The sequence below is a fragment of the Oryctolagus cuniculus genome, chromosome 8 (genome assembly GCF_051225735.1).
Source record: "Oryctolagus cuniculus isolate XC-2025 breed Fujian yellow rabbit chromosome 8, ASM5122573v1, whole genome shotgun sequence".
NCBI classification, from domain to species: Eukaryota; Metazoa; Chordata; class Mammalia; order Lagomorpha; family Leporidae; genus Oryctolagus; species Oryctolagus cuniculus.
Genome location: NC_142874.1, coordinates 44,805,005 through 44,829,076, shown reverse-complemented (window position 1 = coordinate 44,829,076; position 24,072 = coordinate 44,805,005). Strand labels below are relative to the sequence as shown.

Sequence of the window (24,072 nt, the reverse complement as noted above, 5' to 3'; positions counted from 1 at the left end):
ATAATAAAAGCCCTAAATATATTGCTACTGTCTAGACGTTTTATCTGAAACAAGTGTCCTTTGTAGTCTCAGAGGACTTTTCTATTTTATTTCCAGTAAATCAAAGTCTGTGAAGAGCTTCAGTTCCTATTAAGACATACCCTTCACAGTCCAGTGATTGCCAACTGTGGCAAGCCATTGACAGTTCATTTACATATAAGTGATGACTTCCATCAGGTAGTTGGCTCAAAAACACAATGGACATTTAGAGCATGTCCAATATTTCTTGTTCTTTGATGAGCATCAAGTGCCAATTTTTATTCAGAGACCAACTATTGAAAAGTGAAGGCTTCTTTCCATGACCTTACACTGTCTTCTACAGATCTACAGTGACATGTTACCACTGAACTTCATGTAGGATTACACCTTTAAAGGACATGAGTAGCCCTACTTCAGTTCTCTAAAAATCAAGGACACATGAGTAAAAACCAATAATATTCTAGTAAAGGAAAAAATGAAATACTTTTGTCTATTGCCTCAAATTGTCATATTAGCTTAACTTTATAAAGTAATTTTGATAATTTTCATGTTAATTTTTCCTTATATATACTTACCACTTGAAATAATAATTCTAGAATGCTAAGAAATCCTGTATTTAGGTTTTAAGTGCTTTCATTACAACTTAATGGTTTTGTTTTTGGAACTGAGGTAGATAATCTGGCCAATTTTTTATCCTAACAATGCTATTACAAGGAGCAGGCTAATGATCTGTTACAATAATGATATCCAAATCATGTGTGATTTTTTTCTTTTAATTGTGCATTCGTTTAGCTTTTTTTCATGTCCTTTAAATAATCAGGTTACTAAACTCAGAAATACTGTATTTAACTCTCACATTTTCATTTTATACTGAGCAATGTATAAAATAATAATAATAAAATATAAAAATAATGCCATGACTACACTAAAACAAGTTCAAATAATTTTTAAAAGTTTATTGTCATCTACTTCAGAACCAGAATAATATACACACACAGAGAAAGAGTGAGAGAGAGAGAGGGAGAGAGAGAGAGATCTTCCACCCACTGGTTCAAATGCCATTACAACCAGGGCTGGGTAAGATCTAAGCTAGAAGTAGGAACTCTGTATGGGCTCCACCATTTCTGGCAGGGACACAAGCACTTCAGCCATTATCTGCTGCCTCCCAGGATGCATGAACAAAAAGCTGGCCCAGAAGTGGAGATACTAGTTTTCCAACCAGCACTCCAGTATGGGAAATGGGCATCCCAAGTGGCGGCTTACCCCACTGCACCACAGCACTTGCTCCACAAAACATATTTTGTGAAAACATTTCCAAAATATTTAAGTGATGAAATATATTCTGAAAAATAAATTCCTTGACATATGATTTCAGCAAAATATCACACAATTTTCACTTCTTAAAGAAGAAAAAAGATGAAATCAACAATACTTTATACAAGAACTATGAATTTTAGAAATAAGAATTCCGATGTTTCTTAGTGGAATTTATTGATAATGGAAGAAAACAAATTTTAATTCAATGAAAGAAATACTTGACACTACATGGGTTCACATCAGTATGATAAAACAGATTTTTTTGATGATGATGATGATTCAATCAATGGTTTTGTCTTTTTTCTTGTTGATTGAGAATGAAATCGTGGCCATTGTTTTCCTGTGTCTTTGGATAGATAGGTTCAACTATTAAAGGTTAACAGCATTGTGTTACAACTTCTCATGATTTATAGTGTAGTTTCGTTTTCCTTTCTCTTATGGATGCTGCCACCAACTTCCCAACAACTCGGATGTTGGCTCTCTTGAGTACCGGATGTCCACTCACTATAATGAAAAACATATAGTTACATTAATAGTTTTTCAATTAATATGATAGAAATGTGTCATGAACTCCAGAACACTACATATAATTAATTATGGTTGTCATAAACCATGCAAAAATTTTGACTTGGACACATTTCCTTCCAATATATCACATTACTTTATATATCCAAGGGATTCAGGAGAAATCACTGTTGTACAAATACATTAGGAGAGGGGTGTGAGAAATTGGATCCTTCTGACATACAGGATGCTTGAAACAAATTAGATGTAACATATTTTGTCACAAAACAATTATATTGAAATTTTTATATTACAGTACAATCAACTCTGATATCTGAATAGATATAACCCAATATTTTATACATTTCTTGTACTTACTCTATCTTTATGTATAAAATGACTTTCCACATAGGAAATGAAAGCCATAGATTTATTGTGGCCACCATTATATACAGCAATCATTCATAGATAAGGTGGTATATCTTTGCTGTTTTGTTCCTAGAGTTGTTATTAAACAAAAATATACCAAACTAAATAAACTAAGGAAATGAGACCAATTCATATTGCTAAAAGAAAATGAGTGACTTGATGTGGTAAGAAATGGTACTGTGACTACTTTTATGCACATTAATACTGCTAATAGACACATAGTAAAGCCTCATAATAACAAAATTAAATGAAGCCATATTAAAAAAGGACCTGAATAGGCATTTCTCCAAAGAGGACATAAAAATGGCCCAAAAGGTATACTTAAAAGTGCTCAAAACCAACCGAGGGGGAGGGAGGGAAGAAGGAAAGAAGGGACTATTAATCTGTTCTTAGACTTATATCTGCAAATGGGGCCGGCACTGTCACACATAGGGTTAAAGCCCCAGCCTGCAGTGCCAGTATCCCAAATGGGTGCCGGTTCAAGTCCCCACTGCTCCATTTCTAATCCAGCTCTCTGCTATGGCCTGGGAAAGCAGTGGAAGATGGCCCAAGTTCTTTGGCCCCTGCACCCATGTGGGAAACATGGAAGAAAATCCTGGCTCCTGGCTTCTGATCAGCTAAGCTCTGGTCATTGCAGTCATTTGGGGAGTGAAACAGCAGATGGAAGACCTCTCTCTCTCTCTGGTTCTACCTCTCTCTGTAACTCTGTCTTTCAAATAAGTAAAACAAATCTTAAAAAAAAGAATTGTAGCTGCAAAGCACATTGAATTTGTAAAAAAAACTAACACAATTGATCATAATGAAAGGACTAAGAGTCAAAGGGAGCACATAAACAAGTCTAGTACCTGCTAACACTAACCGATGGAATAAATAAAGGGGAGAGTGATCCAACATGGGAAGTGAGATACTCAGCAGACTCATAGAATGGCAGATGTCCTAAATAGCACTCTGGCCTCAGAATAAGCCCTAAAGGCATTCGGATCTGGCTGAAAAGCCCATGAGAGTATTTCAGGCATGGAAAGCCAAGACACTCTGGCAAAAGATCTCTGCGAGTGAGATCCCAGTGGAAAGAACAGGTCTTCAAAGAAGGAGGTACCTTTCTCTGAAGGGAGGAGAGAACCTCCACTTTGACTATGACCTTGTCTAAACAAGATAAGAATCGGAGAACTCAGAGGGCTTCCATAGCCTTGGAAACTCATGACCGGAGCATAGGGAGACTAGTGATGCCATAGACAGGAGTGTCAATTGGTAAAGTCAACAACAGGAGTCACTGTGCACTTACTCCTCATGTAGGATCTCTGTCCTTAATGTGCTGTGTATTGAGATTTAATGCTATAACGAGTACTCAAACAATATATTTCACTTTGTGTTTTTATGGGGGTGCAAACTGTTGAAATCTTTACTTAATGCATACTAAACTGATCCTCTGTAAAAAAAAAAAAAAAAAAAAAAAAGAAATTGTCAACTCCCAACTTGACTCTCACTGGGATTAAACATGACAATAGGTCTGATCTGATTTCATCATCATTTTAAAAAAATCATCTATTATTTTTCACTTTATGTTTTTGTGTGAGAGCAAACTGTTGAAATCCTTACTTAATGTATACTAAGCTGATCTTCTGTATATTAAGATAATCGAAAATGAATCTTGATGTGAATGGAAGGGGAGAGGGAGTGGGAAAGGGGAGGGTAGTGGGTGGGAGGGACGGTATGTGGGGGAAGCCATTGTAATCCATAAATCGTACTTTGGAAATTTATATTCATTAAATAAAAGTTAAAAAAAAATTAAAAAGTGTTCAACATCATTAAACATCAATGAAATGCAAATTAAAAATGACATATCATGTCAAAACCATAAGAATGTGTAGTATCAAAATGTTTAAAGATAACAGACATTGGTGAGGGTGTAGAGAAAAGGAAATCCTTGGGCACTGCTCATGGGAATGTAGATTGATGCACTAATGGAGAAAGGTATGAAGGTTCCTAAAGGTATTAAACATAAACCTATCATAGGACCCAGCAACCCCTTTTATGGGAATCCACCCAAAGGAGTTAATATTGTCATCTTATAAAGATAACTGAATCCTATTTTCATTGCAACACTATTCATATCCAGGATATGAAAACAGCCTAAATGTCCATGATTAGATGCATGGAAAAACAAAATATGCTGTATACAATGGATATTACTGCCATTTGCCATAACATGGATGAAATTGGATGACAGTATGCTATGTAAAATAAGCCAGATACATCAGAGAAAATATTGACTTCTCTCACTTGTATGTGGAATCTAAACTTTCAAATATTCATAGATAGAGAATGAAACAGAAGTTACAGGGGCCACCTGGGAAACTGGGGTCTGTAGGTCATTGGTTAAAAAGTAGCAGCAACGTAGGATGATCTAAAACACAACATGAGGACTAAAAACATAAAATTATTCAGCATTTGTCATTCCTGCTAGATGAACAGATCTTCACTGCTCTTGACACAAAACAAACCAAAAATAGGTATTATATAAGCTGATGGATTTATTAATTTGCTTCACTAAAGTAACCATTTTACTATCAACATGTATCCCATCTTGTGCATCTAAATATACACAATAAAATTTATCATAAAATAAATAAATTAGGTGATATTAATGGTGATTAGTACTGCTAATTATCAGAAACAGATGGATAGACCAATGGAACAGAATAGAAACACCAGAAATCAATCCAAACATCTACAGCCAACTTATATTTGATCAAGGATCTAAAACCAATTCCTGGAGCAAAGACAGTCTATTCAATAAATGGTGCTGGGTAAATTGGATTTCCACATGCAGAAGCATGAAGCAAGACCCCTACCTTACACTTTACACAAAAATCCACTCACCATGGATTAAAGACCTAAATCTATGACCCGACACCATCAAGTTATTAGAGAACACTAGAGAAACCCTGCAAGATATTGGCACCAGCAAAGACGTCCTGGAAAAGACCCTAGGGGCGCAGGCAGTCAAAGCCAAAATTAACTATTGGGACTGCATCAAATTGAGAAGTTTCTGTACTGCAAAAGAAACAGTCAGGAGAGTGAAGAGGCAACCGACAGAATGGAAAAAATATTTGCAAACTATGCAACAGATAAAGGATTAATAACCAGAATCTACAAAGAAATCAAAAAACTCCACAAAAACAAAACAAACTTCCCACTTAAAAGATGGGCCAAGGACCTCAATAGATATTTTTCAAAAGAGGAAATCCAAATGGCCAACAGACACATGAAAAAATGTTCAAGATCACTAGCAATCAGGGAAATGCAAATCAAAACCACAATCAGGTTTCACCTCACCCCAGTGAAAATAGCTCACACTCAGAAATCTACCAACAACAGATGCTGGCAAGGATGTAGGGAAAAAGGGACACTAATCCACTGTTGGTGGGAATGTAAACTGGTTAAGCCACCATGGAAGTCAGTCTGGAGATTCCTCAGAAACCTGAATATAACCCTATCATTCAACCCATCCATCCCACTCCTTGGATTTTACGCAAAGGAAATTAAATTGACAAACAAAAAAGCGGTCTGCACTTTAATGTTTATTGCAGCTCAATTCACAAGAGCTAAGACCAGGAATCAACCTAAATGCCCATCAACAGTAGACTGGATAAAGAAATTATGGGATATGTACTCTACAGAATACTATACAGCAATCAAAAACAATGAAATCCGGTCATTTGCAAAAAAATGGAGGAATCTGGAAAACATTATGCTGAGTGAAATAAGCCAGTCCCACAGGGACAAATATCATATGTTCTCCCTGATTGGTGACAACTAACCGAGCAACAAAAAGGAAACCTGTTGAAGTGAAATGGACACTATGAGAAACGGTGACTTGATCAGCCCTTGCCCTAACTGTTGATGAACAACTTAATACTTTATCCCTCCTAGTATTTTTTTTTGTTTGTTATACTTTATACTATCAGTTGAATTCTGTAATTAATACAGTTATTCTTAAGTGTTGAAACTTAACTGAAAAGTGATCCCTGTTAAATATAAGAGTGGGAATAAGAGAGAGAGGAGATGTAGAGTTTGGCCCATGCTCAATCGGACTTGCCCCAAATGATAGATATAGAAACGTGCGTGGGGATTCCCATTCAATCCCATCAATGTGGCATGTACCAATGCCATCTCACTAGTCCAAGTGATCAATTTCTGTTCACAATTGATCATAAGGAAAAGACTAAGAGCCAAAGGGATCACATAAACAAGACTAGTGTCCGCTAATACTAACTGATAGAATTAAAAAGGAGAGAACGATCTAACATGGGAAGCGGAATACACAGCAGACTCATAGAATGGCAGATGTCCTAAACAGCACTCTGGCCTCAGAATCAGCCCTTAAGGCATTCGGATCTGGCTGAAAAGCCCATGAGAGTATTTCAGGCATGGAAAGACAAGACACTCTGTCAAAAAAAAATGACCTAAATGAAAGATCTCCACGAGTGAGATCCCAGTGGAAAGAACAGGCCATCAAAGAAGGAGGTACCTTTCTCTGAAGGGAGGAGAGAACTTCCACTTTGACCATGGCCTTTTCTAAATATGATCAGAGTCGGTGAACTCAGGGGGCTTCCATAGCCTTGGCAACTCATGACAAGAGCCTAGGGTGATTACTGACGCCATAAACAAGAATGTCAATTTGTTAAGTCAACAACAGGAGTCACTGTGCACTTACTCCTCATGTAGGATGTGCTGTACGTTGTGATTTAATGCTATAACTAGTACTCAAACAGTATTTTTCATTTTGTGTTTCTATGTGGGTGCAAACTGTTGAAATATTTACTTAATAGATACTAAACTGTTCTTCTGTACATAAAGAGAATTGGAAATATATCTTGATGTGAATGGAAGGGGAGAGGGAGTAGGAAAGGGGAGAGTTGCGGGTAGGAGGGAAGTTATGGGGGGGGGGGAAGCCATTGTAATCCATAAGCTGTACTTTGGAAATTTATATTCATTAAATAAAAGTTAAAAAAATAAAATAAAGACCTTCCAACAGAAAAAAAAAAAAGTATTGCTAATTATAGTTCCTGTTGTGATTATAAGTTAAAGCAATCATCCATTGGTATCCTCATACATTTATTCAAGGTAAGTATAGAGTGAGTTAAGTTTGTTCTTGAGGTGGGATCCTAGTACGAAGAACTTTCCTTATATGAATTTTTCTACAGAATGAAATACCAATTATACATTTCATCAGGCAGAAGGTAGCTGGAAAATAGGAGTACTCAAAGTGGACAAAATAGAAAGAGACTATCATGGTCCAAGTACTTGTTCATATACATTTGAGAACAAATCTAGGTTTAACACTCATTCTGAGTTTCCTTTTTTGTTTTTTTTTTTTTTTGACAGAGTGGACAGTGAGAGAGACAGAGAGAAAGGCTGTTAATTTAAAAGATTATATATCTGATACGTTTATAAGTATTCAAAATATGGTAGCAGTATTATCTACACTATATTATCATATAGGCTAACTAAATTTCACTAACAAAGTTTTAATCTCTTATTTCGTAAACATTTACATTAAATAATCATTTCATAAAATATATTAACATGCTATATTCTTAATCCTCAAAGCAGATATTCTCAACCTTCATTTTTGTCATCTTATGATGGAACAGATTCAGAGAACAATTCTTTTGATTAAAACATGACAAATCCTGAACAGAATATTAAATATATTTTGACTGCACTGCTAAGCTGGCAGAGAGAGAGAGCAAAATGTAGGGGCCAAAAACAAAGTAGAATCAGTAAACTTAGTAGGTATTTGTGAGCTGAAGCCAGCTGTATTGGTCTGAAGATTTCTGTTCAACCCTGTATATCTGAATTTCACACTCCTGAGAAGAGTAGGGACAGGACATAACAGACAGAGTCCACCCCAAATGGAGACTATAGTGTGAGGTCACCATGGAAGGCTTGGCCCTAGAAGACAGAACATCTCAGTGGGTAGAGATAAGGAAGGGAAGGAAGGAATACAGGAGGAAGAGAAATAAGAAAGAAAGGGGAGGGAGAAAGGGGAGAAGGAAGGAAGTGAGGCATGATTGAAAATAAGGAGGGGAGGGGATTGTGGAAGAGTAGAAGGAAAAGAAGGAAAGAAGGGAAAAAGGGAAGGAAGAAATACAGAAAACAAAACTTCAAAAAGGAGAGCAGTAAGGAAATATTGCTGTTTCCACGAGGCTGTGCAGATAGATAATACCAGAGCTAGCCCTTGGTTTGATGTTCCAGTTACTCTCACTTGTGTGATACAAAAATATCTCAAATGTGAAGTTTGTTGGACACAAAAACAAGTAAAAAACCATTCTGGAGGAAAGAAATTTCAATAAAGTACTTTAAAACCTGTCATAGAAGCATATTTTATTAAACCTCAATGTGTTGCAGTGTATTTTTAAGTGTAAATCAGGTTAAGAAGTAGTATCTACAGTATTATTACAATTTCTAAGTTGTACACTTAGCAAAATATATAAAGTATTAAATATCAAAATATAAATAGTTATTAGAATTATAATTTAGCCTTAGGTTTTTTATCCATATTTTCAATGGAAAATATTATTTATTTGATAATAATTGTAGAGATTTCCAAGGTTCCAATTCATAATATGTGATAGAAAGTTATTTTTATTATAGATACTTAATAATCAGCAATTAGATATTTCTACTATGAAAATTAATTTTATTGACTTTTTTAAAGAGGAGGAAAGAGAGAGAGAGCTCTCATCCACTGGTTCACTCCACAAATACTTGCAATGGTCCAGGGCTGGGCTAAGGCCATTGCCAAAGGCCAGAGCCAAGAGCTGGAAGTGCAATTCAGTTCTGTGCCAGATGGTTGTCAGGAGCCCCGTACTTAAGCCATCACTGCTGCTACCCAGAGTCTGCACTGGCAGGACGCTGGGGTCAGGAGCCGGAGCCAGGAAATGCATGCAGGTATTTTATTATGGGATGCAGGAATATTAACTGCTAGATCAAACACCCACCTCTTATTTCAATAATTGAAAGAAATGGCTTCAAATTGTGCACAATTAAAATAAAATATATTATATCAGAACACATTTTATCAATTATATTTTCAGAAATAAAACAGTATTTTTTCTCACAGGTCCAAAATATGCCTTCCCCTATATTTTGTCTTAAATTTGAGGTATATTTTATTATAAAACCATGTAAATTGAGAACCCAACATGGCTAAATAGGGAAAAGATTTGCTGATTTTGACCATGGATTGATAGCAGATGAAAAGGGAGAAGAACTGTGTCATCAGGGGGCAGTTAGAAAGAAGTCTGCAACAGAAAAACTACAGAAAGAAGAGAGGTCATGGAGCAGTGAGACAGTACAACCACCAGCAGCAAGCAGGATGATTCCAGCAACCCCCGCAGTCAGTGGCTGGTAGGAATACCATCATCTCAGAGTGAGCAGAGACAAAACTGTGGCAGCCTCTGCCACTAGTGATATTGCCTGGGGATGAACCCTGTGGTTCCTACTGACTTTAAGTCCAGCCTGAAGTACTAGCAAGAGGAATGTGAAGGCAGAACACATTTCTTTCCTTCTCTCCACCAATCAACAAGCTTGTCTGGCAACAAGCAAGAGGGAATTGCCATTTTAACAAGGTGAAGAGAGCCTGCTGCAGCCCATGTGCAAATAGGGGATTTTCTCAGAGGTTAAGCCCACAGTCACCACTCACTTTGAGTCTAGCCTGGAAGGCTGGGGGTGGAACATGGACTTAAGTCCACGAGACAACTCCCTATCCTACCAATATCAACACAGTGCACTCAACTTGCCAAGGCAGAGCAGCAACGGACCTCTTTCTTGCAGACAGCTGGCTCTGGAAATACCACTGTTCTCTCCATGAACAGGGAGGCTCGGGAGACTGAGAATGGGTACCTTCCCTGTGACTGTGGGAATGCTGTGGCTGTGGCTGTGATAGGGCACAGGATGTGGCTGGCCCATTGGGCAATCACTGAGTCTGACGTCGGAGGCTCAGAGTTCCCTGAATGCTGAGGTGGGTCATTGTGGATGGCTTCACGTTCACACTCAGGAGCACACAAATTCTTTGTGCAGTACATGTACCTGAGTGGGAGGGGAATGCAGGCACTGTAAGCTCATCTTGAACAGTTGGTTTCCCTTTGCAGAGAGGGGCTGAGGCTGTGAAAACACCAGCTGAATTGATCATATCTTCTGCCTGCTGACAACAGAGGTGATTGCCATAACCAAACTGTGTGTCACTCTGGACTATTGTGCCATGCTCAAGCAATGGCAGAGTTCCCTGGCCTCACATAGCACACACATCTGGATACCCAGTGAAGGAGAACAAAATCCACTAAGCCATAGAGGCATATATCAAAGAAAAAAGTCCCAAGAGGAAAAAATCAACAAGCGTTTCCACAGATGCCTAAAAATAAATATAAAATTCAAGAAACACGAACAAGGAAGACAACATGACTCCCCCAAAAGAAACATAACAACACTTTAATATTAGACTCTGAAAATGAAGAGATGAAATTGATGAAATGATGAACTGATGAAATGCCCAAAAAGGAATTCAAAAGAATGATCAGAAGATTACTGAAAAACACCGAGAAGCAAATACATGAGTTAAAGAAATCTTTACAAAACACGGATGAGAAATTCTGCTGGGAGATAGAGATACTGAAGAAAAATCAAGCTGAAATATTAGAAATGAAGAATTCAATATATCAAATACAAAATAGAGTGGGAAACCACCCAAACGAATTCAGTGAGGTAGAAAAAGGCTATTTGAACTAGAGAATAGATCTTTAGAAATATACCATTTAGACAAAAACGGGGAAGAATAAATCATAAAGACCAAAAGTAGTGTTTGAGATTTATGGGATACCATCACCCAATCAAACATACATGTCTTAGGAGTTCCTGAAGGCATTGAAAAAGAGAATGAATTATAACACCTATTCAGTGAAATAATACCAGAAAACTTCCCAAATTTCTAGTAAGATCTGGACATACAAGTACAAGAAGTACATAGAACTCCTAATAGGCATGATCAGAAAAGAACTTCAATGTGACATACTATACTCAAACTTCCACACTTAAAGCACAAAGAAAAGATCCTAAAATGTGCACAGGAGACATGCCAGATTACCTTCACTGCATCTACAGTTATTTGACAGTTGATTTCTCATCAGAAACCATGCATGCTAGGAGAGAATAAAGATAGTTCAAGTCCTAAAAGTAAAAACAAACAAACAAAAAACCTGTCAACCGAGAATTCTGCACCCACAAAAGTTCTCATTTAGAAATGAAGGTGACATAAAGACATTCTATAACAAACAGAAATTGAAAGAATTTGTCACCATTCATCCAACCTTACAATTGATACTTACAGAAGTGCTACACACAAAATCAGAGACAGACAGAATCATGAAAGAATGTGAAGGCAGTAAAAGTAGAAAGGAAATCCAAAACAAAATGGCAGGACCAAGCCATTACTTATTAGTAACACTTTGAATGTAAATGGCCTAAGCTCTCCAATCAAAAGATACAGACTGGCTGAGTAGATTAAAAACCAAGACGCGGCGGAGCCAAGATGGCGGAATAGTGAGGGCGCGCACCGATAGTCCGGGAAAATTTAGTTTAATAAAAGGGGAGTTACAGTAGCCGCAGAAAAAAGAACCAGGAAAAAATTGCAGGGGAAACCCTTCTGGATGGAGCAGCCGTGAATTGGAGGACCTACTGGGAGAACAAGGTCGCCCACTGCGCGGAAGCCAAGTCGCAGGACCGAGCCGCAGAAGCCCCAGGGTCTGCGTGCCAGTGCTCCAAGGGGAGTGCATGCCACACAGACAACAGCGGGGAGACTTGGGACGCTCAGGGCTCCGAGTCCACACATCGGCGCTGGAAGGGGAGGTGAGCTCAATAACCCGAGACATTGGTGGGGAAACGGGGGTCAGAATCTAGAGGGGGGCTGGAAAGTGCAGCAAACTCACTACCGGAAAGAAGGAAAAAAAAAAGCTTCGGGGTTTCTCTTCCCCCTAACCTTGCAAAGGTTACAAGGCTGCAAGGCTTGAAGAATTCCCAAGAGACAAAGAGCAGGCCTCCTCTCTGGATTTACATATCAATGGGGGAGAGCTAAGGAACTGAGTCACTACAATTCAGTAGCCTAGGCAACCCAGTGGGAGTCCAGGGGAGCCAAAGACTGGAAGCTAAATACCATCAATTCTGCACAGCCCTGCCCTGCGGTGTTACTTACCCCCTGAAAAATAAAATAAATAAATAAATAAAAAGAGAGAGATTTACCACGCATAACCTGAGGGTGTCACCTTTGCACACCCTTAACCAGGAAGAACCAGGCAGAGCTCTCAGGCCGCACCCATCTCAAGCCTCCAAGGCTCCTCCAACAGCAGGCAGTCCACTTAACACGGACACAGTATAAAAAAAAAAAAAAAGAAAAGAAAAAAAAAACGCACAGTGACGCAAGAAGAATTAACTATGCCGAGTAACAAACACAGAAATAGAGGGAGCAAGATCAACGATGACACTATGATGCCTCCAAATAAGCAAAACACCCCAAGCCAAGAGTATGAAGATGAAGAGATAGAAGAAATGCAAGATACGGATTTCAAAAAATTTATGATAAGAACATTTAGAAGTTTTCAAAAGCAAATCCTTGAACTACAGAAATCCTTAATGGACAAGATTGAAAATCTCTCTCGTGAAAATGAAATTTTAAGGAAGAGTCAAAATGAAACTCAGAAACTAGTAGAATAGGAAAGTGTAATAGTGAAGAGAAATCAAAATGAAATGAAGAGCTCAATAGATCAAATGACAAACACATTAGAAAGCCTTAAAAACAGAATGGGTGAAGCAGAAGAGAGAATATCGGACTTAGAAGATAGAGCACAGGAAAACATACAGTCAAACCAAAGAAAAGAAGAGGAAATTAGAAACCTAAAAAATATTGTTGGGAATCTACAGGATACTATTAAAAAAACCAACATTCGAGTTCTAGGAGTTCCTGAAGGCATGGAGAGAGAGAAATGATTGGAAGGCCTTTTTAGTGAGATACTAGCAGAGAACTTTCCAGGTTTGGAGAAGGACAGAGATATCCTAGTACAGGAAGCTCATAGAACCCCCAATAAACATGACCAAAAGAGATCCTCACCACGACACGTGGTAATTAAACTTACCACAGTGAAACATAAAGAAAAGATCCTAAAATGTGCAAGAGAGAAACGTCAGATTACTCTCAGAGGATCTCCAATCAGACTCACAGCTGACTTCTCATCAGAAACCCTACAAGCTAGGAGGGAATGGTGAGACATAGCACAGGTGCTAAGAGAGAAAAATTGCCAGCCCAGAATATTATATCCTGCCAAGCTCTCATTTGTGAATGAAGGTGAAATAAAGACCTTTCATAGCAAACAGAAATTGAAAGAATTTGTGGCCACTCGTCCGGCCCTGCAAAAGATACTTAAAGATGTGCTACACTCAGAAACACAGAAACACGGCCATCAATATGAAAGAAGGGAAAGGAAGAACACCTACCAGTAAAAGAGCATGGGAAGCTCAAAGCATATACTAGAAAATATTTCCGGAAAATGGCAGGGCAAAGTCACTACGTATCAATAGTCACATTGAACATTAATGGTCTGAATTCTTCAGTTAAAAGACACCATTTGGCTGACTGGCTCACAGAACACAACCCAACTATTTGTTGCCTACAAGAAACACATCTCTCTAACAAAGAGGCATGCAGACTGAAAGTGAAAGGTTGGAAAAAGATATTCCATGCCAACAGAAACCAAAAAAAAGCAGGTGTAGCCATATTAATATCAGACAAAATAAACTTTAAGACAAAAACTGTTAAGAGAGACAAAGAGGGACACTATATAATGATTAAGGGTTCAATTCAACAGGAAGATGTAACTATTATAAATGTATATGCTCCTAATTACAGGGCACCGGTCTATTTAAAAGATATGTTAAGGGACTTAAAGGGAGATTTAGATTCCAGTACAATAGTACTGGGGGACTTCAATACTCCACTCTCAGAAATAGACAGATCATCCGGACAGAAGATCAACAAGGAAACAGCAGATTTAATTGACACTATTGCCCAAATGGATCTAACAGATATCTACAGAACTTTCAACCCTACATCTACAGACTTCACATTCTTCTCAGCAGCGCATGGAACCTTCTCTAGGATTGATCACATACTAGGCCATAAAGCAAGTCTCAGCAAATTTAAAGGAATTAGAATCATACCATGCAGCTTCTCAGACCACAGCGGGATGAAGCTGGAAATTAGCAACTCAGGAAACCCCAGAAAGTATGCAAACACATGGAGACTGAACAACATGCTCCTGAATGAACACTGGGTCATTCAAGAAATCAAAAGAGAAATCAAAAACTTTCTGGAAGTAAATGAAGACAACAACACAACATATCAAAACTTATGGGATACAGCAAAAGCAGTATTGAGAGGCAAATTTATAGCAATAGGTGCCTATATCAAGAAATTGGAAAGGTACCAAATAAATGAGCTTTCAGCGCACCTCAAGGACCTAGAAAAACTGCAGCAAACCAAACCCAAATCTAGTAGGAGAAGAGAAATAATTAAAACCAGAGAAGAAATTAACAGGATTGAATCCAAAAAAACATTACAAAAAATCAGCCAAGCGAGAAGCTGGTTTTTTGAAAAAATAAACAAAATTGACACCCCATTGGCCCAACTAACTAAAAAAGAAGAGAAAAGACCCAAATCAATAAAATCAGAGATGAAAAAGGAAACGTAACAACAGACACCACAGAAATAAAAAGAATCATCAGAAATTACTACAAGGACCTGTATGCCAGCAAACAGGAAAACCTATCAGAAATGGATAGATTCCTGGACACATGCAATCTACCAAAATTGAACCATGAAGACATCGAAAACCTAAATAGACCCATAACTGAAACAGAAATTGAAACAGTAATAAAGGCCCTCCCAACAAAGAAAAGCCCAGGACCAGATGGATTCACTGCTGAATTCTACCAGACATTTAAAGAAGAACTAATCCCATTTCTTCTCAAACTATTCAGAACAATCGAAAAAGAGGGAATCCTCCCAAATTCTTTCTATGAAGCCAGCATCACCTTAATCCCTAAGCCAGAGAAAGATGCAGCACTGAAAGAAAATTACAGACCAATATCCCTGATGAACATAGATGCAAAAATCCTCAATAAAATTCTGGCCAATAGAATACAACAACACATCAGGAAAATCATCCACCCAGACCAAGTGGGATTCATCCCTGGTATGCAGGGATGGTTCAACATTCGCAAATCAATCAATGTGATTCACCACATTAACAGACTGCAGAAGAAAAACCATATGGTTATCTCAACTGATGCAGAGAAAGCATTTGATAAAATTCAACACCCTTTCATGATGAAAACTCTAAGCAAATTGGGTATAGAAGGAACATTCCTCAATATAATCAAAGCAATTTATAAAAAAACCCACAGCCAGCATCCTATTGAATGGGGAAAAGTTGGAAGCATTTCCACTGAAATCTGGCACCAGGCAGGGATGCCCACTCTCACCACTGCTATTTAACATAGTTCTGGAAGTTTTAGCCAGAGCCATCAGACAAGAAAAAGAAATCAAAGGAATACAAATCAAGAAGGAAGAAGTCAAACTATCCCTCTTTGCAGACGATATGATTCTGTACTTAGAGGATCCAAAGAACTCTACTAAGAGACTATTGGAACTCATAGAGGAGTTTGGCAAAGTGGCAGGATATAAAATCAATGCACAAAAATCAACAGCCTTTGTATACACAGGCAATGCCATGACTGAGAAAGAACTGCTAAGATCAATCCCATTCACAATAGCTACAAAAACAATCAAATACCTTGGAATAAACTTAACCAAGGATGTTAAAGATCTCTACGATGAAAATTACAAAACCTTAAAGAAAGAAATAGAAGAGGATACCAAAAAATGGAAAAATCTTCCATGCTCATGGATTGGAAGAATCAACATCATCAAAATGTCCATTCTCCCAAAAGCAATTTATAGATTCAATGCAATCCCAATCAAGATACCAAAGACATTCTTCGCAGATCTAGAAAAAATGATGCTGAAATTCATATGGAGGCACAAGAGACCTCGAATAGCTAAAGCAATCTTGTACAACAAAAACAAAGCCGGAGGCATCACAATACCAGACTTCAGGACATACTACAGGGAAGTTGTAATCAAAACAGCATGATACTGGTACAGAAACAGATGGATAGACCAATGGAACAGAATTGAAACACCAGAAATCAATCCAAACATCTACAGCCAACTTATATTTGATCAAGGATCTAAAACTAATTCCTGGAGCAAGGACAGTCTATTCAATAAATGGTGCTGGGAAAACTGGATTTCCACGTGCAGAAGCATGAAGCAAGACCCCTACCTTACACCTTACACAAAAATGCACTCAACGTGGATTAAAGACCTAAATCTACGTCCTGACACCATTAAGTTATTAGAGAACATTGGAGAAACCCTTCAAGATATTGGCACAGGCAAAGAATTTCTGGAAAAGACCCGGGAGGCACAGACAGTCAAAGCCAAAATCAACTATTGGGATTGCATCAAATTGAGAAGTTTCTGTACTGCAAAAGAAACAGTCAGGAGAGTGAAGAGGCAACCGACAGAATGGAAAAAATATTTGCAAACTATGCAACAGATAAAGGATTAATAACCAGAATCTACAAAGAAATCAAAAAACTCCACAAAAACAAAACCAACAACCCACTTAAGAGATGGGCCAAGGACTTCAATAGACATTTTTCAAAAGAGGAAATCCAAATGGCCAACAGGCACATGAAAAAATGTTCAAGGTCACTAGCAATCAGGGAAATGCAAATCAAAACCACAATGAGGTTTCACCTCACCCCGGTAAGAATGGCTAAAACAGAAATCTACCAACAACAGATGCTGGCGAGGATGTGGGGAAAAAGGGACACTAACCCACTGTTGGTGGGAATGCAAACTGGTCAAGCCACTATGGAAATCAGTCTGGAGATTCTTCAGAAACCTGAATATAACCCTACCATTCGACCCAGCCATCCCACTCCTTGGAATTTACCCAAAGGAGTTTAAATTGATAAACAAAAAAGCGGTCTGCACCCTAATGTTTATTGCAGCACAATTCACAATAGCCAAGACCTGGAACCAACCTAAATGCCCATCAATGGTAGACTGGATAAAGAAATTATGGGATATGTATTCTTTAGAATACTATACCGCAGTAAGAAACAACGAAATCCAGTCATTTGCAACAAAATGGAGGAATCTGGAACACATCATGCTGAGTGAAGTAAGCCAGTCCCAAAGGGACAAATACCATATGTTCTCCCTGATCGGTGACAACTGACTGAACACCAAAAAGGAAACCTCCTGAAGTGAAATGGACACTATGAGAAATGGTGACTTGATCAGCATAGCCCTGACTGCTAATGGACAACTTAATACATTATCCCTCATAGTATTTTTTTTTGTCTGTTCTACTTAATATGACTGGTTTAATTCTGTAATTATCACACAGTTATTCTTAAGTGTTGAAAATTAACTGAAATGTGACCCCTGTTAAACATAAGAGTGGGAATAAGAGAGGGAAGAGATGTATAATTTGGGGCATGCTCGGGCTGACTTGCCCCAATTGGTAGAGTTGGAAACATACCAGGGGATTCCAATTCAATCCCATCAAGGTGGCATGTGCCAATGCCATCTCACTATTCCAAGTGATCAATTTCAGTTCACAATTGATCATAATGAAAGGACTAAGAGTCAAAGGGAGCACATAAACAAGTCTAGTATCTGCTAACACTAACCGATAGAATAAATAAAGGGGAGAGTGATCCAACATGGGAAGTGAGATACTCAGCAGACTCATAGAATGGCGGATGTCCTAAACAGCACTCTGGCCTCAGAATCAGCCCTTAAGGCATTCGGATCTGGCTGAAAAGCCCATGAGAGTATTTCAGGCATGGAAAGACAAGACACTCTGGCAAAAAGATCTCTGTGAGTGAGATCCCAGTGTAAAGAACAGGTCTTCAAAGAGGGAGGTGCCTTTCTCTGAAGGGAGGAGAGAACCTCCACTTTGACTATGACCGTGTCTAAACAAGATAAGAATCGGAGAACTCAAGGGGCTTCCATAGCCTTGGAAACTCATGACTGGTGCATAGGGAGATTACTGATGCCATAATCAGGAGTGTCAATTTGTAAAGTCAACAACAGGAGTCACGGTGCACTTACTCCTCATGTAGGATCTCTGTCCTTAATGTGCTGTACACTGAGGCTTAATGCTATAACAAGTACTCAAACAGTATATTTCACTTTGTGTTGCTATGGGGGTGCAAACGATTGAAATCTTTACTTAATGTACACTAAACTGATCTTCTGTAAAAAAAAAAAAAAAAGAAAAAAAAAAAAGAAATTATCAATTCCCAACTTGACTCTCACTGGGATTAAACATGACAATAGGTCTGATCTGATTTCATCATCATTTAAAAAAATCATCTATTATTTTTCACTTTATGTTTCTGTGTGGGAGCAAACTGTTGAAATCCTTACTTAAGGTATACTAAGCTGATCTTCTGTTTATTAAGATAATCGAAAATGAATCTTGATGTGAATGGAAGGGGAGAGGGAGTGGGAAAGGGGAGGGTTGTGGGTGGGAGGGACGGTATGGGGGGGGAAGCCATTGTAACCCATGAGTCGTACTTTGGAAATTTATATTCATTAAATAAAAGATAAAAAAAAAAAGAATCACACACCTTCCTGAGAAAATACAGCAGATGCTTATTTCTTCCCTTGAATCACCAATTTTCAGAACACGGGTGTGACAGCCAACTACACTGGTTACAAGCCAGATTTCTTTTTTCTTTCTGAGTATCATTATGAGCTCAATTTTTACTTATCCAACATTTTTCAGTAAATTATAATAATCACATGTTAAAAATATTTTATAGCTTTGGTGTCTTATAAACTTTGGTTGATAACAACAAATAGAATACCCAAGAGCAAAGTGTTTAAAGATTTTCATCGACAAAGGAGTAAAAAAGTATAAAGAAGTGATGATATAGAAAATAAAATGAAATTATAAAAAAAAAAACAAGACGCATCTGTTTGCTACATAAAAGAGACACACGTCACCAACAGATAAACAAAGACTGAATAATATTGACCAAACTGATCTAATTGCTATGTATAGGACATTTCATCACCCAGCTGCAGGTTATACATTCTTTTCATCAGTGCATGCAGCATTCCCTAGGAGAGACCATATGCTAGACCATAAAACAACGCTTAAGAAATTTAAAAAACTGAAACTGTACCATGTATCTTTTGTGACCACAATGGAATGAAGTTGGAAAGTAACAACTTAAGAAACTCTAGAAAATATGAGAACAGATGGAGACTGAACAACATGCTCCTGAATGAACTGTGGGTCATAGATGAAATAAAAAGGGAAATAAAAAATTTCCATAAATTAATTAAAGTGACATTCCATAGCCTTGGAAGCTTATGACAAGAGCCTAGGGTGGGCCGGCGTCACGGCTCACTAGGCTAATCCGCCACCTTGCGGCGCCGGCACACCTGGTTCTAGTCCCAGTCAGGGCGCCGGATTCTGTCCCAGTTGCCCCTCTTCCAGGCCAGCTCTCTGCTATGGCCAGGGAGTGCAGTGGAGGATGGCCCAGGTACTTGGGCCCTGCACCCCATGGGAGACCAGGAGAAGCACCTGGCTCCTGCCTTTGGATCAGCGCGATGCGCCAGCCGCAGCGCACCAGCTGTGGCAGCCATTGGAGGGTGAACCAACGGCAAAAGTAAGACCTTTCCTTCTGTCTCTCTCTCTCTCACTGTCCACTCTGCCTGTCAAAAAATAAAAAATAAATAAATAAATAAATAAATAAATAAAAAAAAAAGAGCCTAGGGTGATTACTGATGCCATAAACAAGAGTGTCAATTTGTTAAGTCAACAACAGGAGTCACTGTGCACTTACTCCTCATGTAGGATCTCTGTCCTTAGTGTGCTGTACATTGAGATTTAATGCTATAACTAGTACTCAAACAGTATTTTTCACTTTATGTTTCTGTGTGGGAGCAAACTGTTGAAATCTTTCTTAATGTATGCTAAACTGATCTTCTGTATATAAAGAGAATCGAAAATGAATCTTGATGTGAATGGAAGGGGAGAGGGAGTGGGAAAGGGGAGTGCTGCAGGTGGGAGGGACGTTATAGGGGGGAAGCCATTGTAATCCATAAGCTGTACTTTGGAAATTTATATTCATTAAATAAAAGTTTAAAAAAGTGACATTATAATATATCAAAATCTTTGGGAAACAGCAAAAGCAATGTTAAATGGAAAACTTATGTAAACTGGTGCCTACATCAAGAAAAGAGAAAGTCATCAAGTAAATTAGAAATCAATGCATCTCAAGGACCTAAAAAAACAACAACAAAAAAACAAATCCCACATTAGTAGGAGGAAATAAATAATAAAAATTCTAAATGATATAAGCAAAATTGAAACAGAAAATGATACAAAAGATAAATGAAATGAAAAGCTGCTTTTCTGGAAAAAATAAACAAAATTTATGCATCATTGATCCAAATAACCAAAAAAATAGAGAATACTCAAATTATTAAAACAGAGATAAATTTACAATGGATACAACAGACATAAATAAATCATCAGGAATTACTACAAACAGCTATATGAAAACTAATTGGAAAATCTGAAAAAAAAAGAAATAGATTTCTGGACACATACATTTTATCAAAATTGAGTCATGAACACATAGAAAATATAAATAGAATAATAACCAAGATGGAGACAGAGTCAGTAATAAACATCTTCCCAACAAAGAGAAGCCCAGAACTGGATTGCCTCAGTGCTGAACTCTATCAAACTTTTAAAGAAAAACTAATACAAATTCTTCTTAAAATATTCAAAAATTCTTCTATTAGGCCAGCATTACCTTAATTGCAAAATCAGAAAAAGATAAAAGAAAGAAAGACAACTGCATTCCAAATGAACATAGATGTAAAAACCCTCAATTAAAACAATAGCTAATTGAATCCAACAACACATCAAAAAGATCATTCACTTGGACCAAGTGGGATTTATACCTGGTATGTATGGATGATTCAACATACACAAATTAATACACATGATACATCACATTAACAAACTGAAGAATATCCCAATAGATACACAGAAGGATTTGATAAAATACAACATCATTTCATGATGGAAACCTTAAGCAAGATTGATAAAGTAGGAATGAATATTACTCAGCACAACCAAGGCAATACATAACAAACCCAGAGACAGCATCATCATATTGGATAGGGTAAAGCTGGAAGCATTACCAGTAGATATGGAGCAAGACAAGGTTGCCCACTCTCACAATTGCTATTCAATATAGTTCTGTAAGTTTTATCTAAAACCATTAGACAATAAGAAGAAATGAAAGGTATCTAAATGAGAAAGGAGAAAGCCAAATTATCCCTGTTTGTGGGTGATATACCCCATACACCTGGGAACCAGAAGACACTACTAAGATATTATTGTAACTCAGAATTTGAAAAATCTCCATGATACAAAATAATCACACAAAAATCAATAGCATTGTATTTAAAGCAATGCCACTGCTGAGAAAGAACTTATAAGATCAGTCCCCTTCACAATAGCTATAAAAATAATTTAAACAAGGATAGGAAATATCTAATATCTCTATAATGAAAATTAAAAACATTAAGGAAAGAAATAGGATAAGACACAAAAACATGGAAATATCTTCCATGTTCATGAATTGCAACAATCAATATAATCAAAATATCCATAACACCAAAAGGAATTTGCAGAGTCAACATGATCAAATCAAAATACCAAGGACATTCTTTTCAGATCTAGAACAAATAATGCTAAAATTCATATGGAAACACATGTGACCCTGAATAGCTAAAGCAATCCTAAAGAATAAAAAAAGTTGGAGGCATAACAATAACAGGTTTCAAGACACATTATAGGACAGTTATAATCAAAAAATCCTAATACTGGAGCAAGAATAGAGACATATTGACCAATAAGACAGATTAGAGATCCCTGAAATTAATCCACATAATTACAACCAAAAAATCTTTGACAAATGAGCTAAAATCACTCCATTGAGAAAAGGCAGTCTCTTCAACAAATGGCATTGGGAAAATTGAATCTACATATGCAAAAACATGAAACCTCATTCCTACCTTATACCTTATACAATAATAAACTCACAGTGGATCAAGGATCTAGATCTATGAGATGATACCATCAAGTTAGTAGAGGAAAACCTAGGGGAAACACTACAACTCATTTACAGAGGCAAAGACTTTTTGGATAAGATCCCAAGAGCACATATAATAAAGGCAAAATAGACAAATGGGATTACATCAAGCAAAGAAGCTTCTTCAAAGCAAAGGAAACACTCAGCAGAATAAAGAGGAAATGACAGAATGGGAGAAAATATTTGTGAACTATACATCCAATAAAAGGTTAAAATCCAGTATAAATAAGGAGTTCAAGAAATTCAATAACAAAATAAACAATCCAGTTAATATGTGGGCTCAGGATATGAACAGGCATTTTTCAAAGTATGAAATACAAAAAACCAACAGACACAAGATAAATAAATGCTTAGGATCATTAGCCATCATGGAAATGGAAAAAAAACATAACAACCACCACAATTAGGTTTCTGCTCACCCCAGTTACAATGACTATCATAGAAAAATAAAAGTAAATACAATGCTGATGAGGATGTGCAGGGGGAATCATACCCTAATATACTGTTGGTAGGGATGTGAACTAGTACAATCATTATGGAAGACAGTATGGAGATTGCTCAGAAATCAGAAAATAGATTTATCATATGACCCAGCCATCCCATTCCTGGTAATTTACACAAATGAAATGAAACCAGTATATGAGAGAGTTATTTGTATCCAATATTTATAGAAACTCAATTCAGAATAGTTAAGATATAGAATCCACCCAGATATCAACCAACTAATGATTGGATAAAGAAATTGTGATGTATGTGAAGGAATAGTACTCAGCCATGAAAGATAATGAAATCTGTCTTTTGCAACAGAAGGGATATAACTGGAAACCATTATGTTTAGTGGAATGCACTCCCACAAAGAAAACATAAATATGATAATTTTTACCTGATTTTTGTAAATAATATATAGAGAACAAAAAATGTAGTCTATATGAGTGAAACTGACATTTTTAGATTTTGTCTTTTTTATAGCCCTTGTCTAGACCCCTGAGGAACAGCAGTTTTTCTATTTCAGGCTTGGTGAATTTTTATTTAGTGCAGGATTAAGTTTGTGATTGTAAAGTAAAATAAATGTAAGTCATTGTAAAAATTAGAAGAGTTCATGTTGTTGTGTAACAGCTTAATCCTCTACCTGTAGAGCTGGCATCCCATATGGGTGCCAGTTCAAGATCCAGCTGCTCCACTTCTGATCCCGTTCCCTACTAAGACACTTGGGAAAGCAGTGGAATATAGACAAGTCCTTAGGCCCCTGCACCCACGTGGGAGACCCAGAGCAAGGTTAGGCTCCTGGCTTTGGGCTGGCCCAGCCCTGGCCATAGTGGTCTTTTGGGGAGTGAACCAGTGGATGGGAGATCTCTCTCACTATCTTGCTTTTTCTGTCTCTCTTCCTTTCTCTCCAACTCTGCCTTTCAAGTAAATAAAAATAAT

The 24,072-nt window shown here is 37.5% G+C and overlaps 1 protein-coding gene across 1 annotated transcript in view; it reads right to left on the bottom strand.

The window, feature by feature from the left end:
- Positions 1 to 961: 961 nt before the first annotated feature.
- IQCM (IQ motif containing M) overlaps positions 962 to 24,072 on the bottom strand; it is a 459,382-nt gene continuing 436,271 nt past the window's right edge. Inside the window, exon 12 of the mRNA XM_089301770.1 lies at positions 962 to 1,839. Coding sequence (XP_089157896.1) covers positions 1,736 to 1,839 — 104 coding nt within the window. The 3' untranslated portion in view covers positions 962 to 1,735. The remainder of the gene's footprint in view (positions 1,840 to 24,072) is intronic.